This window comes from Rhodnius prolixus, unplaced genomic scaffold (genome assembly GCF_049639745.1).
Source record: "Rhodnius prolixus isolate KJV_2025 unplaced genomic scaffold, Rpr scaffold_2, whole genome shotgun sequence".
In the NCBI taxonomy this organism is placed as follows: domain Eukaryota; kingdom Metazoa; phylum Arthropoda; class Insecta; order Hemiptera; family Reduviidae; genus Rhodnius; species Rhodnius prolixus.
In genome coordinates this window covers 16265216-16288089 of record NW_027411592.1, presented here as the reverse complement: position 1 = coordinate 16288089, position 22874 = coordinate 16265216, and the positions used below count along the sequence as shown (strand labels likewise).

The 22874-nt window shown below is 33.5% G+C and overlaps 1 protein-coding gene across 11 annotated transcripts in view; it reads right to left on the bottom strand.

Annotated features, from left to right (window-relative positions):
- Positions 1-22874, bottom strand: part of zip (myosin heavy chain 10) — a 132947-nt gene that overhangs the window by 27913 nt on the left and 82160 nt on the right. For all 11 annotated transcript variants that reach the window (XM_074118224.1, XM_074118233.1, XM_074118225.1 and 8 more), the window contains exons 2-3: positions 3530-3686; positions 1421-1551 (exon numbers count right to left, since the gene is read on the bottom strand). In XM_074118224.1, the coding sequence (XP_073974325.1) occupies positions 1421-1551; positions 3530-3686 (288 nt within the window). The remainder of the gene's footprint in view (positions 1-1420; positions 1552-3529; positions 3687-22874) is intronic.

Sequence of the window (22874 nt, the reverse complement as noted above, 5' to 3'; positions counted from 1 at the left end):
TGCCCTAAAATGGATTGTAACAGCGTATGTTTCATTAAAGTATAAGATTTGCACATAAGAAATGAGTAAATGTAAATGTTTCGAAAATTATGAACAATTTTTAAGCAAAATCGTGGAAAACAAAAAAAAATCTAAAATAGCGGGTTTTTGTTGCTTTTTTTAGTAACTTGTCAAGTGTTTTCGTTATCACATTATTTTCATAATCTATTGTTCTTTTCTTTAATTAACAACAGATTAATATTTTCTTCCATCTTCAGAGTTTGGTCAAGTTTATGTAGGCATTTTAACATAATAGTAAAGAAAAAAAAATCACAGGATGAAGAATCAAACTTATTGAACAGAAAATTTATATTTCATGATATGGTACAAACATCATCCCAAAAGCTGTAAAAACTACTAGCTCTAAAATAAATGGGAGGCCATTTTAGGAATTTAGTCGTGAATATTGGATAAAAAATAAAAGTGTTTAGTCTTTATTTGGCAAGACACTTACTAGCTAGCTAACTTACCATATACAGAAAGTGGGTCACTTAATCTCTTTTGTATGCTAACCAACTGTAAGAAATACAAGTAATCCTAGCGCAGTCTCATGGACCAGGTTTCAAAATTTAATTATTTCATCAATATAGACAAGAAATGATGAAGTAAGGGGACCTTTAACTCTTATTGGGAGAAGGCGTCGGTGAGCTTAAGAGTGTTTCATTTAGGATTCAGTTCCTATTTTAAATTGAACGCATAAGTATCTTTTTAAATATAAATCCTTTTAATTTTTTATTAATTTTAAAAATGCAAAAAACGGTTTTATAATCAAATTTTAATTAACTGCGTTTCAATGGTAAATCATGTACTAAAATTGTTGAGCAACAATGTTTCCAATTAATGCCAGGTAATTTGCCTATCTTCGATAAAGGAATCAGAAAAATGAGACTGTTTCTGCCTGGAGGGTATGTAAACAAAATTTAGAGCAAATCTTGATCATTTATTTCAACAAAAAACAAAAAAAGCACCAAAAAGTAAGATGTAACAGAAAAATTCTTTGACATCCATACAGCCATGTTGTTTGATTGAATCTACTAGTATGCAGAGGTTTAACACTTTTGATTTTAATCAAATATCTACCGTTACTGTTATGAATTTAAATGAAGATGGATTTAGAATAGGAGAAAATTATTTTGATGTATTAATTACTGCAGCAGTTAACAAAGGGCACTGGGGGCCCATGAGTCAATGCGACAAAAGAAAATATAATAAGGAAAGAAATAAACACAAGTAGCTAAAGTCAATTATAACTAATAATTTTTAAATAATAAATAAAATCAATTTATGATTACTTAGTTGAAAAAGAGAATTAAATATTGATGAACAGCTTTCGGAGAGGATAATTTGAATACATTTATGTATAAACTAACAAAACGCATACCGTGTGTGGTGTAGCTGAAGATTTTGGTTTGGATGCTGCAACGTAGGCTAAATACTGTATTACTTTTTTAGTATTCTCTGTTTTCCCGGCACCTGATTCTCCAGTACACAATATAGACTGGTCCTCACGTTCTGTAACAAGTAATTATGGTTTAATTTTAAAACTGATATTGCTTTAGTATCAAAAAAGCCCTGACATTATAAAGAAAAATATTTCCAATAATCAAATAAACATCCCTTTAGTAAGGTTGGGAAGCCATTTCTCTTAAGTTCCGTGTTTCTGCAGTTTTTTTTCCAGTTAAAATGCTTTTAATTCCACATTTCGATCGATGTTCTTCTAAGAGAGCCCATTATGCTACTACCTGGCTTGCTTTAAACCTTAAAATTGGTGTTGTTGAATTCCTCAACTTTGGTAGAGAGGTAAAGGCTTCCATATGCTTGGTTATATGGAATCTGAAGTTGTAGGTACCCCCCCTTGCAGTGCAGTGCTTTCGCAGTAAGAAGCTCCATTAGGTAAACCATTGACAGTTGACAGACAAGGTTTGGAAGCAAGCTATCCCGATCATACGGAGAGAGTAGCTTTTTTTAGTCACGCTTTACTCTGGGTTTTGAAGAAACTTGAGTGTGTATGTCTCTTAAAGAAAAGGGTAGATCAGATTGTTCCTTTCATGAGTTTTCTGGGTCGTTGCCGTAGAACACACAGTTACTGGTATCCATGCTCTTCCCGCGCTCTTACAAACTCTCATTAATGCGACGAGTAAGACAGCCTGCTAAACAATTGTAGCTTGGTAGATCCATATTCCTGTAAGTAGATCGTTTAGTATTTATGTGAAACCATTCACTTACTTCATGTCGTGCACCTCTAGAGAAGCCACATCGCTACTGTTTTTACTGTTGATGAACTACAATAGCGTTCGACAAAACTCTCTGACCACTGCACGCTCTTTTTAATTAATTTCACTATCTTTATGTTTCAGTACCCTTCCTTGTGATTATAATTTGGATACTGTTCCCCCTTGCTTAAGCTTTCTATCTTCCTCAGAAACCGCAACTTCTGAATCTATGATTCGCTAGAAGCGTCAAGGTGGGGACAAATAGCTTTCTTTCAGGCAGAAACCTCTTCTTTATTAAGGCAGCTCTTCTTAAAACAATCTTGATGTTTACTATGAATGAGTTCTCCCTCTATGTGATCGCTTGGATATTTACAAGAACATTTTCCAGTATGCAATAATGATTCATTTTCTAATCTCTTGCTCCTCCATTCCCATCAAATCACATCTCTTTAGAAAATAATCATGCCAATTTTATTCTTTAAAAACGATTTTATTCTTCTCTTAAGATCCTTTCGCTTGCTAATGATCATGGTGTGGAAATCTTTGAAAGCCAGAAAGAGGAGCGAAGGACAAAGAGTGGAGTCGTGAGACGTATTGTTCGCTTAAAATATTTTCTTCGATCCACATAGGACGTTTGTACAAAAATAATCATCTGAAGAATCAAAAAGAAATGAAATGTTCAGCAATTGATAACTAATTAAAGGTACAATATTTACAAAATACTCTCAAGCCTTGTACAGGAGAATATTACAATTTGCTTACTCGTTACAAACTTATTCACCAATAATTTCTCTTATCGATTCATAAGTTTCAGCCTCCTTTGGAGGGGATAAAATGTATTTAGTGACTCCATTTTCTCATTCCTGTTTTACCAATACCCTGCCTCTATTTATTATGTTGGATCAGAACTTAAGTATAACTTTATCGTAATTGGCACTGTTCATATAAAGATTATCGCTACTGTTATCTGAACAAAGGAAATTTACTTCTGGTATTTATGTTTTAATATGAAATACAAGTTCTCACGTAGGGTTCAATAATTTTCTTCTGGTGAATTATTTTCCACTGATTCTTATTAAGTTCATACTTTCTTCGATTTTTCTGTTTCTGTATTGTGGTCTTTATACTCAAGGCACCTTAAAACTTCTTTCACTTCTGGTGAAACTCAAAATCTAACCAAATGCAATTCTACCTGTTAGGATGGGTAAAGGCAAGTACTAATATCTTTTTATATAAATTGAAAAAATTAAAAAAAATAAAATCAAACAAAAAACAACCTTGCAACATAGATCGATACGCAGTATCGGTAATGGCAAATACATGAGGGGGTAGTTCGTGTCTTTTAATACCCTTGTACCTCTCCATGATCTTCTCGGTATAGATCGGCAGCCTCTTGTATGGATTGACCACCACACAGAAAAGTCCAGAGTACGTCTGAAACAAAAAGATATTTATTTATATTTAACAATTAATTTATTATATATCATAACTAGACATTTTATATCTAAAAAGTGGATATATCTAAAATTATATCTAAAAAGTGTATATAATATTTATAAGAAAGCGAGATGTTCGGTTGGTTAAACTTGGTAACTGCCTTTCTGAGTCGTTTCCTATATCAAAAAGGCTCAGACAAGGATGTTCTGTTTCGCCCGTCCTCTTCAACATCGATGTGTCCCTCTCTGATTGGAAGAGAAAATGTTCAAAAATAGAAGAAGAAACCCTGGCAACGTTGCAGTTTGCGGACGATCAAGTGCTTCTAGCTGAATATGATGTAGACCTATCGTACATGTTGAAGAAGCTGCTCGCAGTGTACTCAGAATGGGGCTTAGAAGTCAATAAGTCCAAAACGCAATATATGGTGGTAGGTGGATCTCCCCCAACGTCCCTGATTGTGGATGATTGATGATTGGCAGCTGCATCCGTGTAGCGAGTTTAATTAAGTACCTGGGTGTCTCGTTATCAGCTACTGGGTCTTCAGAATTGGATAAAAGAAATTGTAAAGGGAGGGCAAGCTATTCAATTATTGAACTCTGTTCTTTGAAGTAAGTCTATCCAAATGAAGATTCAAAAAAGCTCTTCTACGTTTTCTTGGCGAACATAACCCTAAACGCGGCAAAAACTTGGAACCTGACGAAGAAAATGGAAGATAGGCTATTGGCCTAGAAATGGATTCCTGGAGAAGAAGCTGTGTGGTCTCCAATTATGGCACGTACCTAATCCGGAAATCCGAAGATGTAATGGAATTTAAAAAAAAAAATAATAATAATAATAATAATAATAATTGTATTCCATCGAAACACAATGTGATGCAAATGAGTAGTGAGAGATGGCCTTGGGAAATCATAGATTTCATTCCTAGTGAGAGGAGAAGGAAAGGAGGGCCTAAGAAAATTGGATGGAGGGTATCACCGAAGGAATGGCATCTGGAAACCTTCGGGAGGGAAGTAGAGGAAATCTTGGACTTTGGGCATTGGGGATATGATTCCTCAGGAATTGTCTTTAAAAATAAAAATAAAAAAAAGATGATAGAATACATTCACGATAACTTTGCAGTGATTGTAATGATGCACTGTGATGCACAGTATTGGCTAAAGCTCAAAATTTTTGATTGACAATTTTTTTTGTTTCTAAACATTTATTTGAACAAGCTTTTAGAGCCTATTATATTAACAGTCGCAGAAATAACAAGGAAGAACATCAAGGAAACTTCATCATTACATATTTAACATTCTCAACTAAAATTAAGCTGCTTTATTGTAGAAAAAAAGCGACTGCAGATAATATTTCTACTCTTGAGTTAAACGTTTTGTTTGCAAATGATCAAGTGATAAATAAGCCCCACTTAAGGGAAGGAGATAAGGAATATGTGATGCACAAAAAAGAGTGAGTAACTTATTTAAAACTGGATAAACACGTCTAATACTAGTATATTTTTAATAAAACTTAGGAAGAGACTTGGTGACAGATAAGATAAAAATCCAAAGAGTTGAACATATTAGTATTTGAATTCTGTCGTCACCAGGATTCGGTAAGTGAAAGCAACAACCCACGCAGAAATATAAATACGAGCAGCAATATTTAAAAAATAAACAGTACCAAAATGTTAATTTAATATACTGAGTTTCTCTAGCAGAGATTTAGATCTTGAATAAAGCTTTAAGAAAAAGCTTATAGTTTACGAAAAAAGGTAATTTGAAAAGAGGGCAGCATGGGAATTATGACTAATTAGAGTGAAAAACAAAAAGACTAGAAGGAATATGAAGGAACAATGTGTGTTGTAGAAAGGAAAAAAACAACATAAAAATGGAAAACGGAAGAATGGCTAAGGAAATCCTGAAGAAGAAGGAAAAGCTATCAAATGTGAGGACCTCCTAGTAAGTCTACACAGAGCATGCAGGACATAGCTGGAGAATGAAATTATATAAGATCGTCTGGTTGAAGGAAACTGAATATGCGGGAAATCTTTTAAAAAAAGAATTTGGAAAAATAGAATAGGAGAACTCACATGGTTTTTACTTAAATACTACCGCAAATTTCCTTTTACAATTTAATTGCATTGAACCATTAACTAATAAGGAGCGAACGGCCAGCAAGATCTTACGCGGAAGTTTCTGCGATCCAGTTACTGTTTCTCACAATTGTCTGCTTTATTTTCAAGACGAAGTTTTATTCAATACTTTAAACTTGAAATCTATCTCTCCTTTATTCCCTTGGTAAAAACAATTTTATAAAATGCCTATATTTTACATTTGATTTAAATTAGATCCTGTTAAGGAAATAAAATATCTAGCATTCAGCAAGTCTTGGTTGTCACTATTGGAAGAGTGGGGCAAAGGGAGAAGCTGCGCGCTTCCTATATCTTAATATCATTAGTGTGTGTTATTCTCGATTGTATACATGCCCTTAAGATAAAATTTAATTTTTAGAATGTGTTTACTTTAATTATGATTGTAATATAACTCTTATTATTGTGTTGTTGTTTATATATATTCAGTATTCTTATTTTCCCTTTTAACCCTAACAGATCCCTTAGTGGTTGGCCAGCTTGCCATTATCACCGTAATCCGAGGAGTATAGTATAAATGGTGGCTCTCTCTAACCATTACCACTAGTCCTGTTTGTTCGATTAGACTCCAGGAGCTCTTGGGTAATGTGTGAAAACCCTTCCACACTGGCCCCATCCACCATACGTGCAGGACTATTTCAGCATTTTCCAAACAAAACATACACACACATCAAATCAAAATCAAATCCATGCAATGCCGTAGTGACCGTAGACGAGTAACATGAAGAACTTTTGCAACTGAGTAGCCATTATACCCAAATATTCTGCGACTTCTTCTGCACTCAGAGACGGCTGCACTTGTTACTTAGCTACTACATTTGTATTAAAAACTAAAAGAGTACGTTTAATTATAAGAACTTTTTATAGAGAAAAAAGTATAACTCACCCAAAAGTTTTGTAAATTAGCACAACACCTAACCACTTTACTATAAATGTAAAATCTACTATGGTTACCTTTAGGTGATTTGGAAATCGATTCATACATTGGACAACCTCTCCTCCTCCTTCCAAAAAAGTCTTGAACAACTGTAATGTTCATTCAAGGCAAAAAACAAACGATCATTTGCTAAAATCCTTTTCCGCTATTTCGTTGATCTCAAGATATGTAATTTTGAAGAAAAATTTAAATCAAAATTTTATTTCTAAACGTAAAACAAACCTTTAATTTAATTATTATAGTTGGATAAGTTATAAATTTCCTGTATGACAAGTAAATAGGAACAAACCGCTGAAATTTTCTTTAATTGTTCCAAGCATTATTACCACGACTTATAATACAAACTTTGTTAAAACTATTTGAACAATACAATGATTTTAGTATTGTCTGAGTTACTGGAAAGAGGTGGAGGGTCAAGCTAACAAGATACGCACTGGTGAGTGCTAGAAGAGACAGTTCAGCGACCTTCATGTACTACTAAAGGTGAGGAAGCGACCTTGTCGTTACTCTGTCACCGCCTCCTCTTCATTATCACTCTACAAGTTTTGATACCGCTCAATAGATATCGCTAGTAGCACCTCTATTGAGATCTACCAAAGTGGAGCTAAGACATCTTTAGTAACTAATCCAGACTTTATAATTCATAGATAATTTTTGCGAAACAGTCAAAATACTGACTCTATACAGTACCAACAATGCCAGACTTGTGGTGATGAAAAACATTTGGAAAATAGATAGTATTTATTGCTCATAATTCGTCTAATTAACAATGATTCAATTTAATTCAAAAGCAAATTCACTCCAGAGAGAATTAAAGCAACAAATGATTCTGTCGATGCAGAAGCCTCAATCGTAAGAATGTGAACGAATAAACTGTAAATATTTTAGTTAGTTTTAGTTAGGAAGTAAGTCTACTGTCAGACAACAAAATCTACTGCATTGAAACTGTTAATTTTTTTTTTTTTTTTTTTAATGATTTAAGGCGCGTCAACATCTAAGGTTATTGGCGCCCGGAGCTTTTTTCAGTGCACTGCCGGCCTACGAACAGTGTTCTCTCTTTACAGACAACACTGTCCATCACCGGGCAGTGAGCTGTAAGAAGCTCCTAGGAAGAGAAAATCTAAGGGTCAGTAGCTGGATTCCAACCCGGGACCTCCGCGTGGGAATCCAGTACGCTAACCGCATAGCTAATCCCTTCCCTTATTATTATTAATGTTATTATTATTAATGTTATTATTATTATTATTATTACTTCTTTTTTTTCTAGAGTAAGCGGCGGTAATTGCATTGCTGAATGAAGGATGGAGTCTGCGTTACTTGGGCAATATTTTCCACGTACATTAGTCCAGCATTTCTCGTTAAGTTTAAACAGTTTTTGTGAGTCACATCATGCGCAAAAAGAAGAGGACGTGGTAGTCCAGGCAGTACAGCACCCGCAGGCGAGGGATGTTAAAGAATAAATGTACGAGAATAAAACTGCACAATTCGGCCGAACAAATCAGGTATCTTGTAACATATCCTCTTAGAACTGTGAGCAAACTTCACAAATCTGGAGGATGACCCCTCCCATAGGTCCGGTTCTCACAAGGGCTATTTATTGACTGAAATGAGATTTGTTGGTCAATTTACACTGCAAATCAAATCTCCAGGTGAACGATTTAGCAAAGTTAAAACCGCTAAAATGGTTCCTCTTCTGCAGGGGAAGTATATGGCGTTAATTTTGTCAGAGGGTTTATTTTGATATTAATTTCTTAATTTATAAAAAATTGAAAGTATTTTCCGGTTGTTTTCTGTTTCTGAAGAGTCTCTTGATAAGATTATTTTTCAAAAAATTATATCAGGGAGTGCCTTTCAAAGACTGAAAAAAATTAATCTTATAACAGTAAATAGAACTTGAATTATGTTCAACAAATGGAAAACTGATTAAATTTAGATTTGTCAACAACATTCGATTCCAAATTATCTTATTTACCTTTTAAAAATAATGATTATGAAATTACGCAATTATTTGCCAACTAATTCTAATTAACGCTCAAAATGTATTCTTCCCTTTCAATAATAGTATTGTTATCTCCAAAAATTAGAGCTAAATGTACCTTCACAAGTTGTTGGCATTAAAAGAATTTATCGTTGATGAAGGAAAATATTTTTAGTACATTTCAATAAAGAATCAACTTCCAACTTTGAAGTTTTATAAGTATAAAGTTATTGTTGGTTACTTCTATTAAAAGACCACTAATATAATGGATTTAAAATAAGGAATTTTAAAAGAAGCGTGATGTTCCGAAACTACCATTTAAAATCAATTTCCCGGAGAGGAATTTCAAAAAGAAAGAATTTATGAACGAAGAGTAGACGTTTTGCGGATGCAAACAAAAAAAAAAAATCGTTTACAGAGACTGACCACTCACAGTGAGGAGGTTTTCAACAAATACAGCATTTCTGTAACATGATATTCTTAGTATTTTGAAGGTGGTTTGATTGAACCATATTAATTATTAAGATTATAAAAATTGTTTTTTGGAGTTTACTTTAATCCATGGATCTAGCGAAATGAAAAAAAATCTGTGCCCAAAAAGTCAATGAATGTTTATTAAAAAAAAAAGAAAAAAGTATATTGGTTTGGTTATCGACCGTTGTTAATAGATTATCCTAGGGAATATAAATGTAGGTATGTATACACGGTTAAAGAGCCGACTTATCCACATTGTAGAAACCAGTTCAAAGTTTTAATTACAAAAGATACAAAATAAATAGTGAAATATCAAAAAGAGAAGTGGTTCACTAAATATTGGGCAGATAGTTTGAACAAAGGCGTGCCGGGGGGCCGCTATAAAGCAGATGGCCCTACACAGCTGACCGGCGACACACAACAGACCTTCCCTTCTTCTTCACGCTCGTGGCCCTTAAAAATCTATTTTTTACTCTTTTTTTTCACTCTCTTGAACACGTTCCAGAGCAAGCTGGAGGAATAATCTGGAGTCTGTTTAATGTTGAATTATTAACTTGGACAAATATGGACAACTAAACTTAATAGTTATTTCAATAAGTGATACACCTACATATGAAATCTGAAAGTAAAGAAAACAGATATAAGATAGAAGTTGAATAAATATTATGTAACTTCATATTATAAGTATATAATTTTATTTAATAATACATATTAGATTATATCCTACACGAAATGAGTAGAAACTGCTGCTTTAAGTATCTTACCTCCATTCACCTTAATTTTTTATTTAATATTATATCTTATTTTATTTTCTAATCTATCATTAGTTGATTTATATACTTGGTGTCTTTTTTTAAACAGTTTTTTTTAAAGTAAATTTACTGATGATTGTGATTTCCGCCTACTGTTCAAATAATCTTTAATGTTTCTCTAAGGTAAAGGTAGTTCGAACATAATGGATATCTTTTATAATATTGTAAAAGAAAGTGATTGATTACTAGCATTTAGAGTCTTCTCGTAGAAGCAGAAATTTACACAAACAAGTCAATTGAAGATTGAGTCCAATAATTAAATCAACTAAAACGGCTTTGTCATTATATTTTCATTATAAAGTGGACAGAAAATAACAATTGTTTAAGTTATGTAAAGTCTTCCAGGCAGGTAATTCGAATTATTCCATTTCAATGAGATTCTAAAATAATAAAATATCGCAAGAATAGCAGTACTATAATAATATCTCCTCCGATAGTCTGATAACAATCAAAACCATTGTGGCTTATAATTAATCGAAATTCAAATCGATTCTAAAGTTTATATGGCTGCAGTAACTGGAAAAGGAACCCGCCTCGCCTCCTATTGCAAAAAATAATAAGTAAATTTTTACGATGTTAAGAAATTTTTTTTAAAATCTTCAATAGGTGACCATTTCAAATTCTCTCTCTTGATCGTAGACACCAGAGCATCACCTGTGCTTTAAAATGACCACTGAACTTCCCAAGAAGGTTAAAAATTAAACCATAAAATCAAAAATCAGGACCCTTCTAACAGTCGACGATCTGAGCCTTAATCAAATAAGGCCACACGTTCTGGGGATTGAGTGAATCATTTAAAAAAAAAAACATAATTTCAGCAAATAACGCTATTGATCAAAGGCAGGCGAAGTTTGAATTGTAAAAACTTGCCTTTCCTCGTCGTTGAACTAATTGGACCAGCTGAGCGTACAGTAAAGCTCATAAATTGTGAGTCTTCTGGGTCTATCTGTGAGTCTATCTGTTAGACCCAAATTTGTTTATTTGCTGGCTTTGCTAGTGAGTGAAGATGCAGGTAAATCACTCCATATAGTGAGGTTCTGGCAAGAGCGAAATTTGAGAGCTCACGGGTCGGTCTACTTGAGCGAATTGAGCTTCTACTCATGCTGGACAATGGGCTAATCGGAATTAATCACCACAAATCGTTTCTGGCTCCCTTCTTTAAATCTTTCTTCTCACAGAATATCCTTTTTCTTTCGTTTTAAAGCGTGACATCTGTGGTCATAAGGCGCCTGCCTGGAGCTTTTTCAGTGCTCTGCCAGCCTTCAGACAGAGATCTCTCGTTATAGACAACACTTGACTATCGTAGCGCCTAATTAAACATGATGAATTCAAATGAAAATGTTATTTTTCACTTTATAACTGATAAAAATCAAATCAAATCAAACGATGACTCAGTTGGAAATGGTGACTGGAACGTGATTGTTTCTACTGAATAACTGTTTGGATCCGTTCTGTTCAATGGGAAGTTCCACCGAATCAATGTTTTGTGACTCATGTGCAAAGCAACCGTTAGGACGTCATTAAAGGTACGCAGAAAACGAATTCGTCATTAAAAAAAACACGTGTAAAAATTGAAATTAGCGTTCATGACTGAAACTATGTTACTAACATCCTCATGTGTACATCCACGTAACCCGTTGCCTTGAAATTTTAAAATCATCAAAATAATTTACATAAAAATTAATTAAATAAATTACTTGGTCCAATTTTGTGTTCATTTATCGAAAATTGGTCAAATAAACTAGGTAAGAAGAGTTTTAAATGATATGGCCATTTTTGTTGGTTTTCTAATCTACTGTTCTTTATATTCCGCTACATTAACAAAACAAACTAAGTTATTTCACTATTGTTACCAATTGAACTAGTCCAATTTGACACAAATTGCGTGGCCACCTAAAGCTTTGTAAGAGTTGCAATAGATACGATTCCCTGTATTGGCCTTGGTTTTACAGGATGTAATTAATTATAATGTAAATAATGCATAATGTTTGCTAAACGCCTCCGACCACGACACCTGGCCAAGGTAGATTAGCATGACTAGATAGTATTGATAGGTATAGGCTTTTCTCTACCATTTCACCTACCAATATTGTTATTTATTTAACAAGTGTGGAAAGTAGTACTTTTCTTCACGCAAGGCAGGGTTTGCACGCACGAGCGAGCGAAGCGAGGCGAGTGCAAGTGAATTTCCGAGTGTGAGGAAAATACTTGACACTCGAGTTAAATATTATATTTTTTCTGCAACCATTAGTTTTATTAACTAAAAAAATTAAAAATTTCATTTTTACAGTCCACAAAAAGTAATTTATTTATTATAAACATTTATTGTTATATTACAATTATTTACATTACTTACGTATTTACATTACTTATTACATTTTCTGCTGTTTCTTTTATTGATGAAGGAGTGTTTTGTAAACAGGAATCCCTGGAATCCATTTTAAATTTCTATAAGGTAACACCATAACCTTTTTAACTGTTATAATTAAAAATATCTAATTATTTATTAAAGTATTATTTTTATTTCTATATTCCTTTCAATTTTTATTTTATTTTTTTAATATTCGTTTTTTAATTATTTAGATAAAATAAATTTAAATAAGCTTATTAAAGTTTTACAGAAAATACTTAATAACAAAACTTCTTATATCAAGGAAGCACAATAAAGTTTTTCCACTCACTGGTGAGCAAAGTGACACTAATGGGAATTTTTCCCCACTAGTGTGGGAAGTTGGGCATTACACAGCTGATTTTAATTGAGTAATGAGAACTTCCCTATATGGTTGCAGAAAAAATATATTTAAATAAGGAATTAGAATAGATAGAATACAGTTTTATTGTTATAAAGGAACATACACCTGTTAGCATGGAGTTGACATTCTCTATTACAATTAAAATAATAACTTTTGCAAAATAAAAATAATTAAACAATGTACTTACAAAATAATAAGGTACGTGATAGAAAAATAAATTAAAATTTAGCTCTCAAAATTTCGCGTATTGCATAAAAAAGGAAAGAAAATGAAACAAAGCTCCTAAGTAATGGAAACTAAGTTCCTCAACTTTACAAAACATTAATTATTAATATTGAAAATGCTGTTGGTTTTTATGTTAATTCTGCTGACCCCCACACTAGACTTAAATGAACAGAACTAAACAGACGCTATCGACTACTTAAAAGACTCTTAGACGATAGATCTAAACTCTCTCTGGACAACAAAAGACTGATTTATACTTCTATTTTAAAACCCATCTGGGCGTATGGAATAGAGCTGTGGGGTTCAACCAAACGCTCCAATCTCCAAAGGATTCAATCGCTACAATCTAAAATACTTCGAACTATCGTAAACGCTCCATTTTATGTCTCCAACCTGACTATACACACTGACCTTAACATTCCTTTTGTCACCCAAGTTGCTAAAACATGATACAGAAAACTCCACTTCAGCCTGCAATCTCATATAAATTCTCTAGCTCACAATCTTTCTTCTAGAACTCTTCCTGACAACCCGACAAGACGTCTTAAACGACAGTGGCCTCGTGATCTCCTCTCAAGTGAAGAGAGTGACTAAACATATAATGTTTTGGGGTGTTACCACTGGGTAACTTCTCCACTCATTTACTTCGACATGTTAACTGTTATCATTGTTACTTATAGCGCTAACGCGCTGATTGGACCACAATAAACGCAAAAAAAAAAAAATTCTGCTGACAATCCGCAAATCTCTAATATGTAAAAATAGACATTATTAATTTTTTTTCAACAGTATCAAAAGTTAAGATATTAACCAGATTTGATGTGTTGTCTTGAGATACAATATACTGTTTCAGAAACTTAGATCGAATGATAGAGTTTAGGAAATTAGGAATTTTTTTTTACTAATTTGCAAAATGTAATTGAAGTTATGTATGATGGTATTCTATATTTCATTTTTATTTATTATATTTGTGAAATACTAAGTAGTGTTTTGTGTAATATTTTTGTTTTATTTGTTTTATAATTGTTACTAGAAGACAATATAATCTGCTTCATTGATGCATTATTATTATTATTATTATTATTATTATTATTTTGTTTATGAATCAAATAACAAGAAGTCAAATGTGTTGCGCTATTTGCAAATTATCCAGTTAATACAAAATTTCAGCAGTAAATATTAAATAAAGAAATCAAAATATAATTTAAATTAGAATTCATAAAATCTAAAATATATAAATTCCTAAAAATAACTTATCAGAAAACTCTCTTCTTCCAGAGCACAGTCTGAATGGAAGGAAATTAAAAATCCATTAAGTAGTAATTACTAAATACATGTTCCTTGGTAAATGATTTCCAATTCTAGATTGTGTAAATTTTGGTAGTGTGGTGAAATATCTATATTGAATAGAACGAAACTAGTATAAATTACTATTCAAAACACTTCTTACTAAAATTGACATTATGTTTAACAACCCTACACTGGGAACCGAACTACAATAAACATACGGACTCCAGGAGCCAGTTGCTGTGTGCAATTACTTTAGGTCCAGTGAACCCTTAAGCACAACTCAGTCTAGTTTTTCATCACACTCATATTCTGCACTCAACAAACGGCGACTACATTCTTTGCCTTAAAATTGGTACTTAAGGAAGACACATTAAAGTTATAAACTGTAGAATATTTGATGGCCACAACTAACAAAGGTATGTGGGAGTGGTACGCAATGCTGGACAGTACTTGAAATTTTGTCCTTGTCTCTTTTATGTCATCTGGATCATTTTTGGTTCACTTTCTGAAGACGCCCGTTAAGCTAAATTTCCACTTATATCCGAACTATGAAAACTACCGAGCAACAAACCCTGACCAAAACAGCTCAAGATAAAGTAAAGTTTAATCTAAAAAATAATTGAGGCTACAAAAAAGAATATGAGAACATGAAACAGTTTCTATCGTCTATTAAGTAATAATAATATAAATAATAATAACAAGGGAGGGGATGAGCTATGCGGTTAGCGTATTGGATTCCCATGCGGAGGTCCCGAGTTCGAATGCACCTGCTGACCCTTAGATTTTCTCTTCTTAAGAACTTCATACAGCTCACTGTCCGAAGGCCGGCGGCAGTGCACTGAAAAAAGCTCCGGGCGCCAATAACCTCAGATAATCACGCGCCTTAAATCATTTTAAAAAATGAAAATAAAATTAGGAAAAAATAATCATATTGATTTTTGAAAGATTTTTACAAAATAAATTATTATACATTGCAATAGCGTACGACTTCTACAAAATAACAAGTATTTATTTGTCAGCTAATAAAGAATCTCTATATGATAACATTAGTTCTTCATTAAACTTAATACACCACCGGCATTGCTACCGCAATCTTCCACCAATTCTCAATAATCTTGCAAATCTATCCTTCACTGGAATTTATAAAAATGCCATTAAATGAGTTACTGAGTTTTTCGACAGCTAGTGATTCAACAACATCTCATTGGGCTTACAGGAAACTTTTATTCGGATAGGATTCTTTGAGATAGTGTTTCGATAAAAACTTTAGTACCATCAGATGTAAATATATCCATGAAAGAGGAGAGAACAGTCCTCGTAGCGAAGGCAGTGAGAACAGACAAGCTTACCACATGATCTTGCAAGCTTTGGGTCCTTGCGCTGTCTAAGCTTGAAGAGAGCATCTTCTATAATTCTAGTTACTAAACCAAATATTTTACTTAAGTTATTTTATCATTGATTAAACTAGAAATTCAAACATAATGTCAATTAGAAAGTGAATCAATTACAAAAAAAAGAATCTAAATTCTTCAATGCTTAGGCAATGTTAAATGAAAAGATATGTTAAATAGAACACAAATTTTAAAAGAATGTTGAGCACATTAAAAAATATGGTAAATAAGAGAGATAAAACATGAATAAATAAAAAAATTATCTGAAATACACGTCAGTATGGACAAAAAAGGTGACTAAGAGTATACAGTCAGCAGTTTCAACTAATTAAGTAGTGGCCTGGAGAAATATAAGATACTGGAGACATATAAGAACTGTTGTAAAACTTGTAAGAGTTGGTAGTGTAAAAGAAACGTGATTGGAATATTAACTAAAGATTTAATGAACTTGGAAGATGACTCATTGGGCACGTCTCACTGGACAGTATTCAAACTAGGCAACAGCACAACGAACTGCCTAGGCAAAAACCTATTAAGAAAGTCCCTTTATGGGGATACGAATATTGATGACGACAGCTACCCATATTTAGGCATAACGTTCTGTAGAAATGGTTTAACATAAAGTGAACTAAATCTGCAAAATTTGTTGTCAAACTGCCATAGTTCAATCTGTTATTTAAGATTTTAATGGTGAAACTGATTGACAGAAAAGTAACTATATTTATACGAGGGTCGTTTGAAAAGTCCGTGCAAAAATAAAAACTACTTAATTTTTTGGGGTAAACCTTTTTTATTTTTCAACATAGTCTCCTTTTAGGCTTATACACTTCGTCCAACGCTGCTCTAGTTTGTTGATCCCTTCCGAATAACAGGATTTGTCCAAGTCTGAAAAATACCCATTCGTTTCTGCAATCTCCTCCTCGTTTGAATAAAATCTTTTTCACGCCAGCCATTTCTTCATATTGGGGAACAAATAGTAGTCCGAGGGAGCCAAGTCTGGAGAATAGAGGGGATGAGAAACGAGTTGGAACCCTATTTCCATTAATTCTGCGACCACAACTGCTGAGGTGTGAGCTGGTGCGTTGTCGTGATGGAAAAGGACTTTTTTGTGGGCCAATCGTGGGCGTTTTTCATGCAGTTCGGTTTTCAAACGGTCCAATAACGATGAATAATATGCACCTGTAATAGTTTTACCCTTTTCCAGATAGTCGATGAGGATTATTCCTTGTGAATCGCAAAAGACAGTCGCCATAATCTTTCCGGCCGAAGGAACGGTCTTCGCCTTTTTTGGCGCAGATTCTCCCTTGGTAACCCGTTGTTTAGATTGTTCTTTGGTCTCAGAAGTGTAGTGATGTATCCATGTTTCATCCACAGTGACGAAACGACGCTTAAAGTCCTGCGGATTCTTCTGGAACAGCTGCAAACCGTCCTTGCAACACTTCATACGATTTCGTTTTTGGTCAAGCGTGAGCAATCGCGGCACCCATCTTGCGGATAGCTTTGTCATGTCCAAATGTTGATGCAAAATATTATGTACCCGTTCATTCGAGATGCCCACAGCACTAGCACCTTCACTCTTCTGTCATCCATCTCCATATCATGGATTTTATCAATGATTTCTGGAGTAGTAACCTCAACAGGGCGTCCAGAACGTTCAGCGTCACTTGTGCCCATATGGCCACTCCGAAAATTTTGAAACCACTTATAAACTGTTCTAATGGAAGGTGCAGAGTCACCATAATGTTTATCAAGCTTCTCTTTAGTCTCCTGAGGCGTTTTGCCTTTCATAAAGTAGTGTTTAATCAACACACGAAATTCTTTTTCGTCCATTTTTTGAAAATCACTCGACTTCCTCGATTCAAACGAATGTCAAACACAAAGAAATAGACCGATCTGGCTGAAACTTGGTGTGTGTTCTTCCAAGAGATGCTACTAACTAAACATAACCTCGATACGCGCCAGTAGTGCTATCTCTCTGACTTTGCACGGACTATTCAAACGACCCTCGTATGACTGTTTCTTTCAATAATGTACACACAGAATTAAAAATCTAATTCTAAGGTAGTCTAATTTGAAGGTTTATATAAAAAAAAAAATTTTTTCTTTTAATAAAAGGAGTAATGTTAGTTTAAAGTCATATTTGTATTTGTAGAATGTATTTTCTTTCTATTTAGCATTTTATTACATTTCCCAGATATGTTTCCTTTTTTGGTTTAAATAACTTTCAATTTTGGATTCTTGAACTTTTGCTTATTATTTAGATTTGATTTTAGCCTATTTTCTTGTTCAATCTGTGGATTTTATATCAAGAAATAAACAGCATTCATCACAATAATAATAATTACATCTAAACTGTCAGGAACTGAATGTAGCTGTCTTCAACGTACAGTTGAAAATGTTATCTATTTTCGCTCTTCCTGAAAGAATTTGCCTAACAAAAAGGAGGCTACTCCAGAAAAGCAATGAGAAAGCCAAGAAGAATCAAGAGAATGATCTAATTAAAACATCAAATTTAAACAAATGAAAAATCTTCTATCCAATAAAATTAATTATTAAATAAGCAATTGAATCTTAAATGAACCGAAAATGGCATCTCGCGATCATCTAACAAGGCGCCCTCTCTGAGTGAAGTGAGCATCCTCTCTGACTCTTAAGTCTAGAGCACATAGGGCATTATAACTAAGAAGAGGAAAAGTTCAAGATAGTAAGTCACGCATAAGACTTAGAATTCCATCATCGCGTGAAATATAAGTTCCTAAAAAAATATTTCAACAATTTTTAGCTTGTATACCTCTTTGAATGTTCAAAATGAAATTGAATCCGCAATGTTGAATAAAATCAACTACCTTTACGACAAACGTTTTGAAGGCAAAAAGGTACTTCATTTAAGTTCATTCGATGAGGTTTTGAGTTGTTTACAGATTAATTCTATTTCTTCTCATTATATGTCCTTTAGTTAAATAATTTTTAGAAATAACTAGTCCTGTAGAAGGGATATTTGAGTGAAAAAATTAATTGCATTAATTTGATATTGTACGATATGTTTTAAAAGTAATTTTATGAAAATACAATAGATTGTTTTTTGTGATCATCCTGTTCTCAAATCCAAACGATTAATCCCTATCGTAAAAAGGACTTACTGAGTTTGATTAGAGTGATATTAGTAAACGAACAATTGTAATAGACTGTGTTACAGGCACTAACTACTGGTGTAACAATAAATGTCAAGCACAAACAGAAATCTAATAAAGAATGCTTGTTAAACGGAGGGCGAGATGATTATATTGTTTAAAATTGAGAAAAATGGAATGCCCCAATAGAGAGAACAAGGCCCAGAGTGCAAATAAATGAAAGTTAATATCTGGATGTAGGGGTGTGATGATGATGATGATGCAGATGCACGTGCTGCAGCCCACAAATAAAACTACACCTGTCATTGCCAGTGGCTGTTTGTATGCATGTGCGCGATGCAATAGCAATATAGTGTGAAGGAAGAGGGTTGTGCAAAGGATGGATAATAAATCAGACTTTTGTCCGCCGCAGTTTTGCGGCGGTGTAATTTGGTGGTAGCTCTGGTGGTTGGTCGTAGAAGGGAAGAACTGAAAATAATGTCCATGCCCATTGCTGCACTGGCAGACAGTTGAATGTGCCTCTTCTGCTCTCTAGTTCACAGTGTTATCACCCTTCTTGCGCGGTCAGGGGAAAAACCACGATCCCAAGTGCACCATTCCTGCAGGGTATTCGCACATATCTGGTATTAAAACACTGGCAACATTTATCTTTCAAGGGTTTTTTATAAAAGCTGGCGATGAAAAACACCAATTAAACCTATGGGAAGTCGAAATCTTCTGACATAACATTTTATTTAAATTATTATGTAACTTAAAATCCCCAAAGACCAATTTGAACAGAATTTGAATTTGAATTTTACTTATTACTTCTACTCAAAAAATAAACAATATCTATGACTACTGTAATCTATCTGCTAAATAAGAAGCTTTATTCTTTCAGAATTTGGGAAGAGCCCTCTTCCATTCTGCTTTTACTGCTTTCATCATTTTTAATTTTAGTTCTATTTTTCTTTCATATTGTTATTATTTTTGTGAATAAAAATTTGTAAACAAGGTAAACTACCTGCCATTATGTAATAGGAATGTATTTCATATACAGAAATAAATAAAATAAATTTGACTTAGAATGTTTGATGTGCATTGCTTTCTGGAATATCTGATAAAAGATAAATACAAAGAAACGACAAGGGAAGAAAAAACTACTTATTTCCTTCGATCCGAATATTACCACATTAATCAGACAATATGTCTGAAGCTGTAGTTCGTTGTATTTTAATATTTAAAATTAAACTAGCGAGAATTCGGTCAAATTTGTTAAGTCGCAAGAATATGATTTAAAAGAAATTAACCATCGATTCATTAGGCAAAGTATAAAATAAAGCTCTTACTAAAAGTTGGTGCAACGCTATATTCTGTCATTTCATATGATCTTGGCAGAAAACTACTCATAATCCATACAGCACGGTATAATATTCCTAAAAATGAGTACAGACTCCGCGATGATCTTCGGGAAACTATGGTCTATGCCCAAGACGTTAACAAACTCTTGGGTAATCTTGGAAGTTTTATTCCTCTCGATCCAAACCATAATAAACTTTACACTTCAGAAATTATCTTCTCTCTAAAATTCGCCTGAAGAAAGTCTATGAATTTGTATCTTTTTCCAAAGGCAACTTTCTATAGGATCTCGTTCGTCTCTCATAAGATGGTTGGATCAATTCTCTACCGAACAGTGAGCTATAAGAAGCTCCTAGGGCAGGGGTCGGCAACCCGTGGCTCGCGAGCCGCATGCGGCTCTTTTATCCCAATTGTGTGGCTCTTCAGCCTGCCCAAAATATAATGTATATTTTAATTTTATTGAAACGAATGAAAACTCCATTTATTAAAGGTATTTTTAAAAAAATAAGATCAAAACTGGTAGAAGTACTGAGCAAGAACAAAGGGTGGGAGACCATCTGCCAGATTTCTGATATTATCAGTGGAACAGAAGGCACCTATAACATCTGTAGATGTTGAATGATCTTTTAGTCGTTACAAGTCCATCTTATCGTCACTTTACGTTCCAACATTTGAAATTTCATGTGGTTGCAAACAATTTCGAAGAGTGAAGTTTTCAAAATTGAAAATTTAACACATCTTTTTATAAATAGTAAAAATGTTCTTTGTTGTATAAATCATTATAACTTGTAAAAACAAATTATTTTGTTCCTAATAAATTATTATAAATTGTAAAAATGTTCTTTTCTTGTATAAATAATTATAACTTGTCCCCCCCCCCAAAATAAAATTCCATTTTCATAAAAAAAAATGTCCATTTTACTTAAATATTTGGCATTTTTAAATACATAAAAATCCGTTCCTTAGTTATTACAAATGATCTTCAGAGTTGTTTACACTCTATCACCTTTGCGGCTCTTGGTAAGAATTATTAAAATTATTTAAGGAGAAATGGCTCTCTACTTAAAATAGGTTGCCGACCCCTGTCCTAGGGAGATAAAATCTAAGAGTTAGCAACTCGATTTGAACCAGGGATCTCCACTGAGCTAATCCATTCCTTAACAATTCTTCTTGTAAGCCTTAAAAAGAAGCTTTAATTTTACATGGTTTACTTCTTAATCCAGCCAAAGAAAATTGATCAATTAGCGGCATTAATCTAATTATCTACCCTACCATTCCTAATTCCTCTGCACGCACTTACCAAGAAAATACTTTTTCCCAAATGGTCAGTATTTCTGTGAGGATTTCCTTAAAGAAATCGTGATATATCATGTCAGTTTTCTTGTTTTATCAAAAAACAAACTGTTGAATTAATTGAACAAGATGCATTATTGGTTTTTATTTACTCAATGAGATAAAAGTTTTTAGGTTATCTTATCTCGTCATAGGTGGTAACCTACAATATTTCAAGAATGTTCCTTATGTGACTAATACCGGTGACTTGTGACTGTACCGCTTCCTCTTTGCCGCTCTCCGAACATGACTCATACATGAATGAATTGAAGATTGTTGTCCAGGTGGACGGCATATCTTTTCTTTATTTCGAGATTCTATTCTGCAAGAGATTACACTAGTTCAGAAATTTTTTTCACGATTCATGCTTTAAAAAAATTAATAAAATTAAATGATACAATATATGGGTGTAGTACATTATATCTTATCAATTCAATCTGCCCAGCCTTTGATTGTTTTTTCATTAAAACATATTTGGTAGCATTTCTCAATGATTTCCTATTTATTATTTAAGACATTCTTGCTTTAAGCTTCTTTAAAATAGTTTGAATAAAGTATTTATCCAAGTTTCACTTACTACAACCATTTTTTGTTGTTTTTTTTGTTTTAATATTTTATTTATGAGGCGCGTCAGTATCTTCAATCGTTAGTGTAATGATCACTTTCGTCCGGTTACTAAGGCAATGCTGAATACCAAAAAATAAATACTAAATACAAATAAATGATAGTCAAATCTCAAGAATTCGAATCGCTTGATAGCATAATATATTTTGAATACAACCAATTCTAGACCTATTTAAACTTCCCTTTACCTACAAACCGAAGAACAATTTCCAGAATGATATACTGACAAGATGGAGGAGATTTTGAGAGATTACCTGGTTGACTTTCTGCCAATAAGGTCACCTGTGGATCCAATTTTTAAACCATTCTTGAAAAGTTTTAACAAGAACAACTTAAAGCTGCTTCACAAGTCTATATTGGTTTTTAAGGTAGCCTACGATCGAGTTTCAAGAAATGGATTAATTAAAACTCTATGAAAGAATTGCAGATTACATTGAAACTGATAAAGCTAATGTGTATGATAATGTGATGGAAACGAACAGTACCAGTCGCAGTTATTTGAAGACTCTGTAAGAATGAGCGGGCGTACAACAAGGTGTACCGATATTGTCTGTGCTCATTTGCAGCAAAGTATTTAGTAAAATCGAGAAAAACGTGGAAAGCAAGTTTTTAAGGTGTTTTTGAGTTCAACCACACTTGGGAATCTCTCCTGAAGAGTAAGGAACGAGGTGGCAAAAAAATAAATATTCAACAGAGTAGGCAGCCAGCTGGTAATAGGTGCCACCGGTATATTCGGTCAACAATGAGAAGCGATGGACCGCCTAGGAAA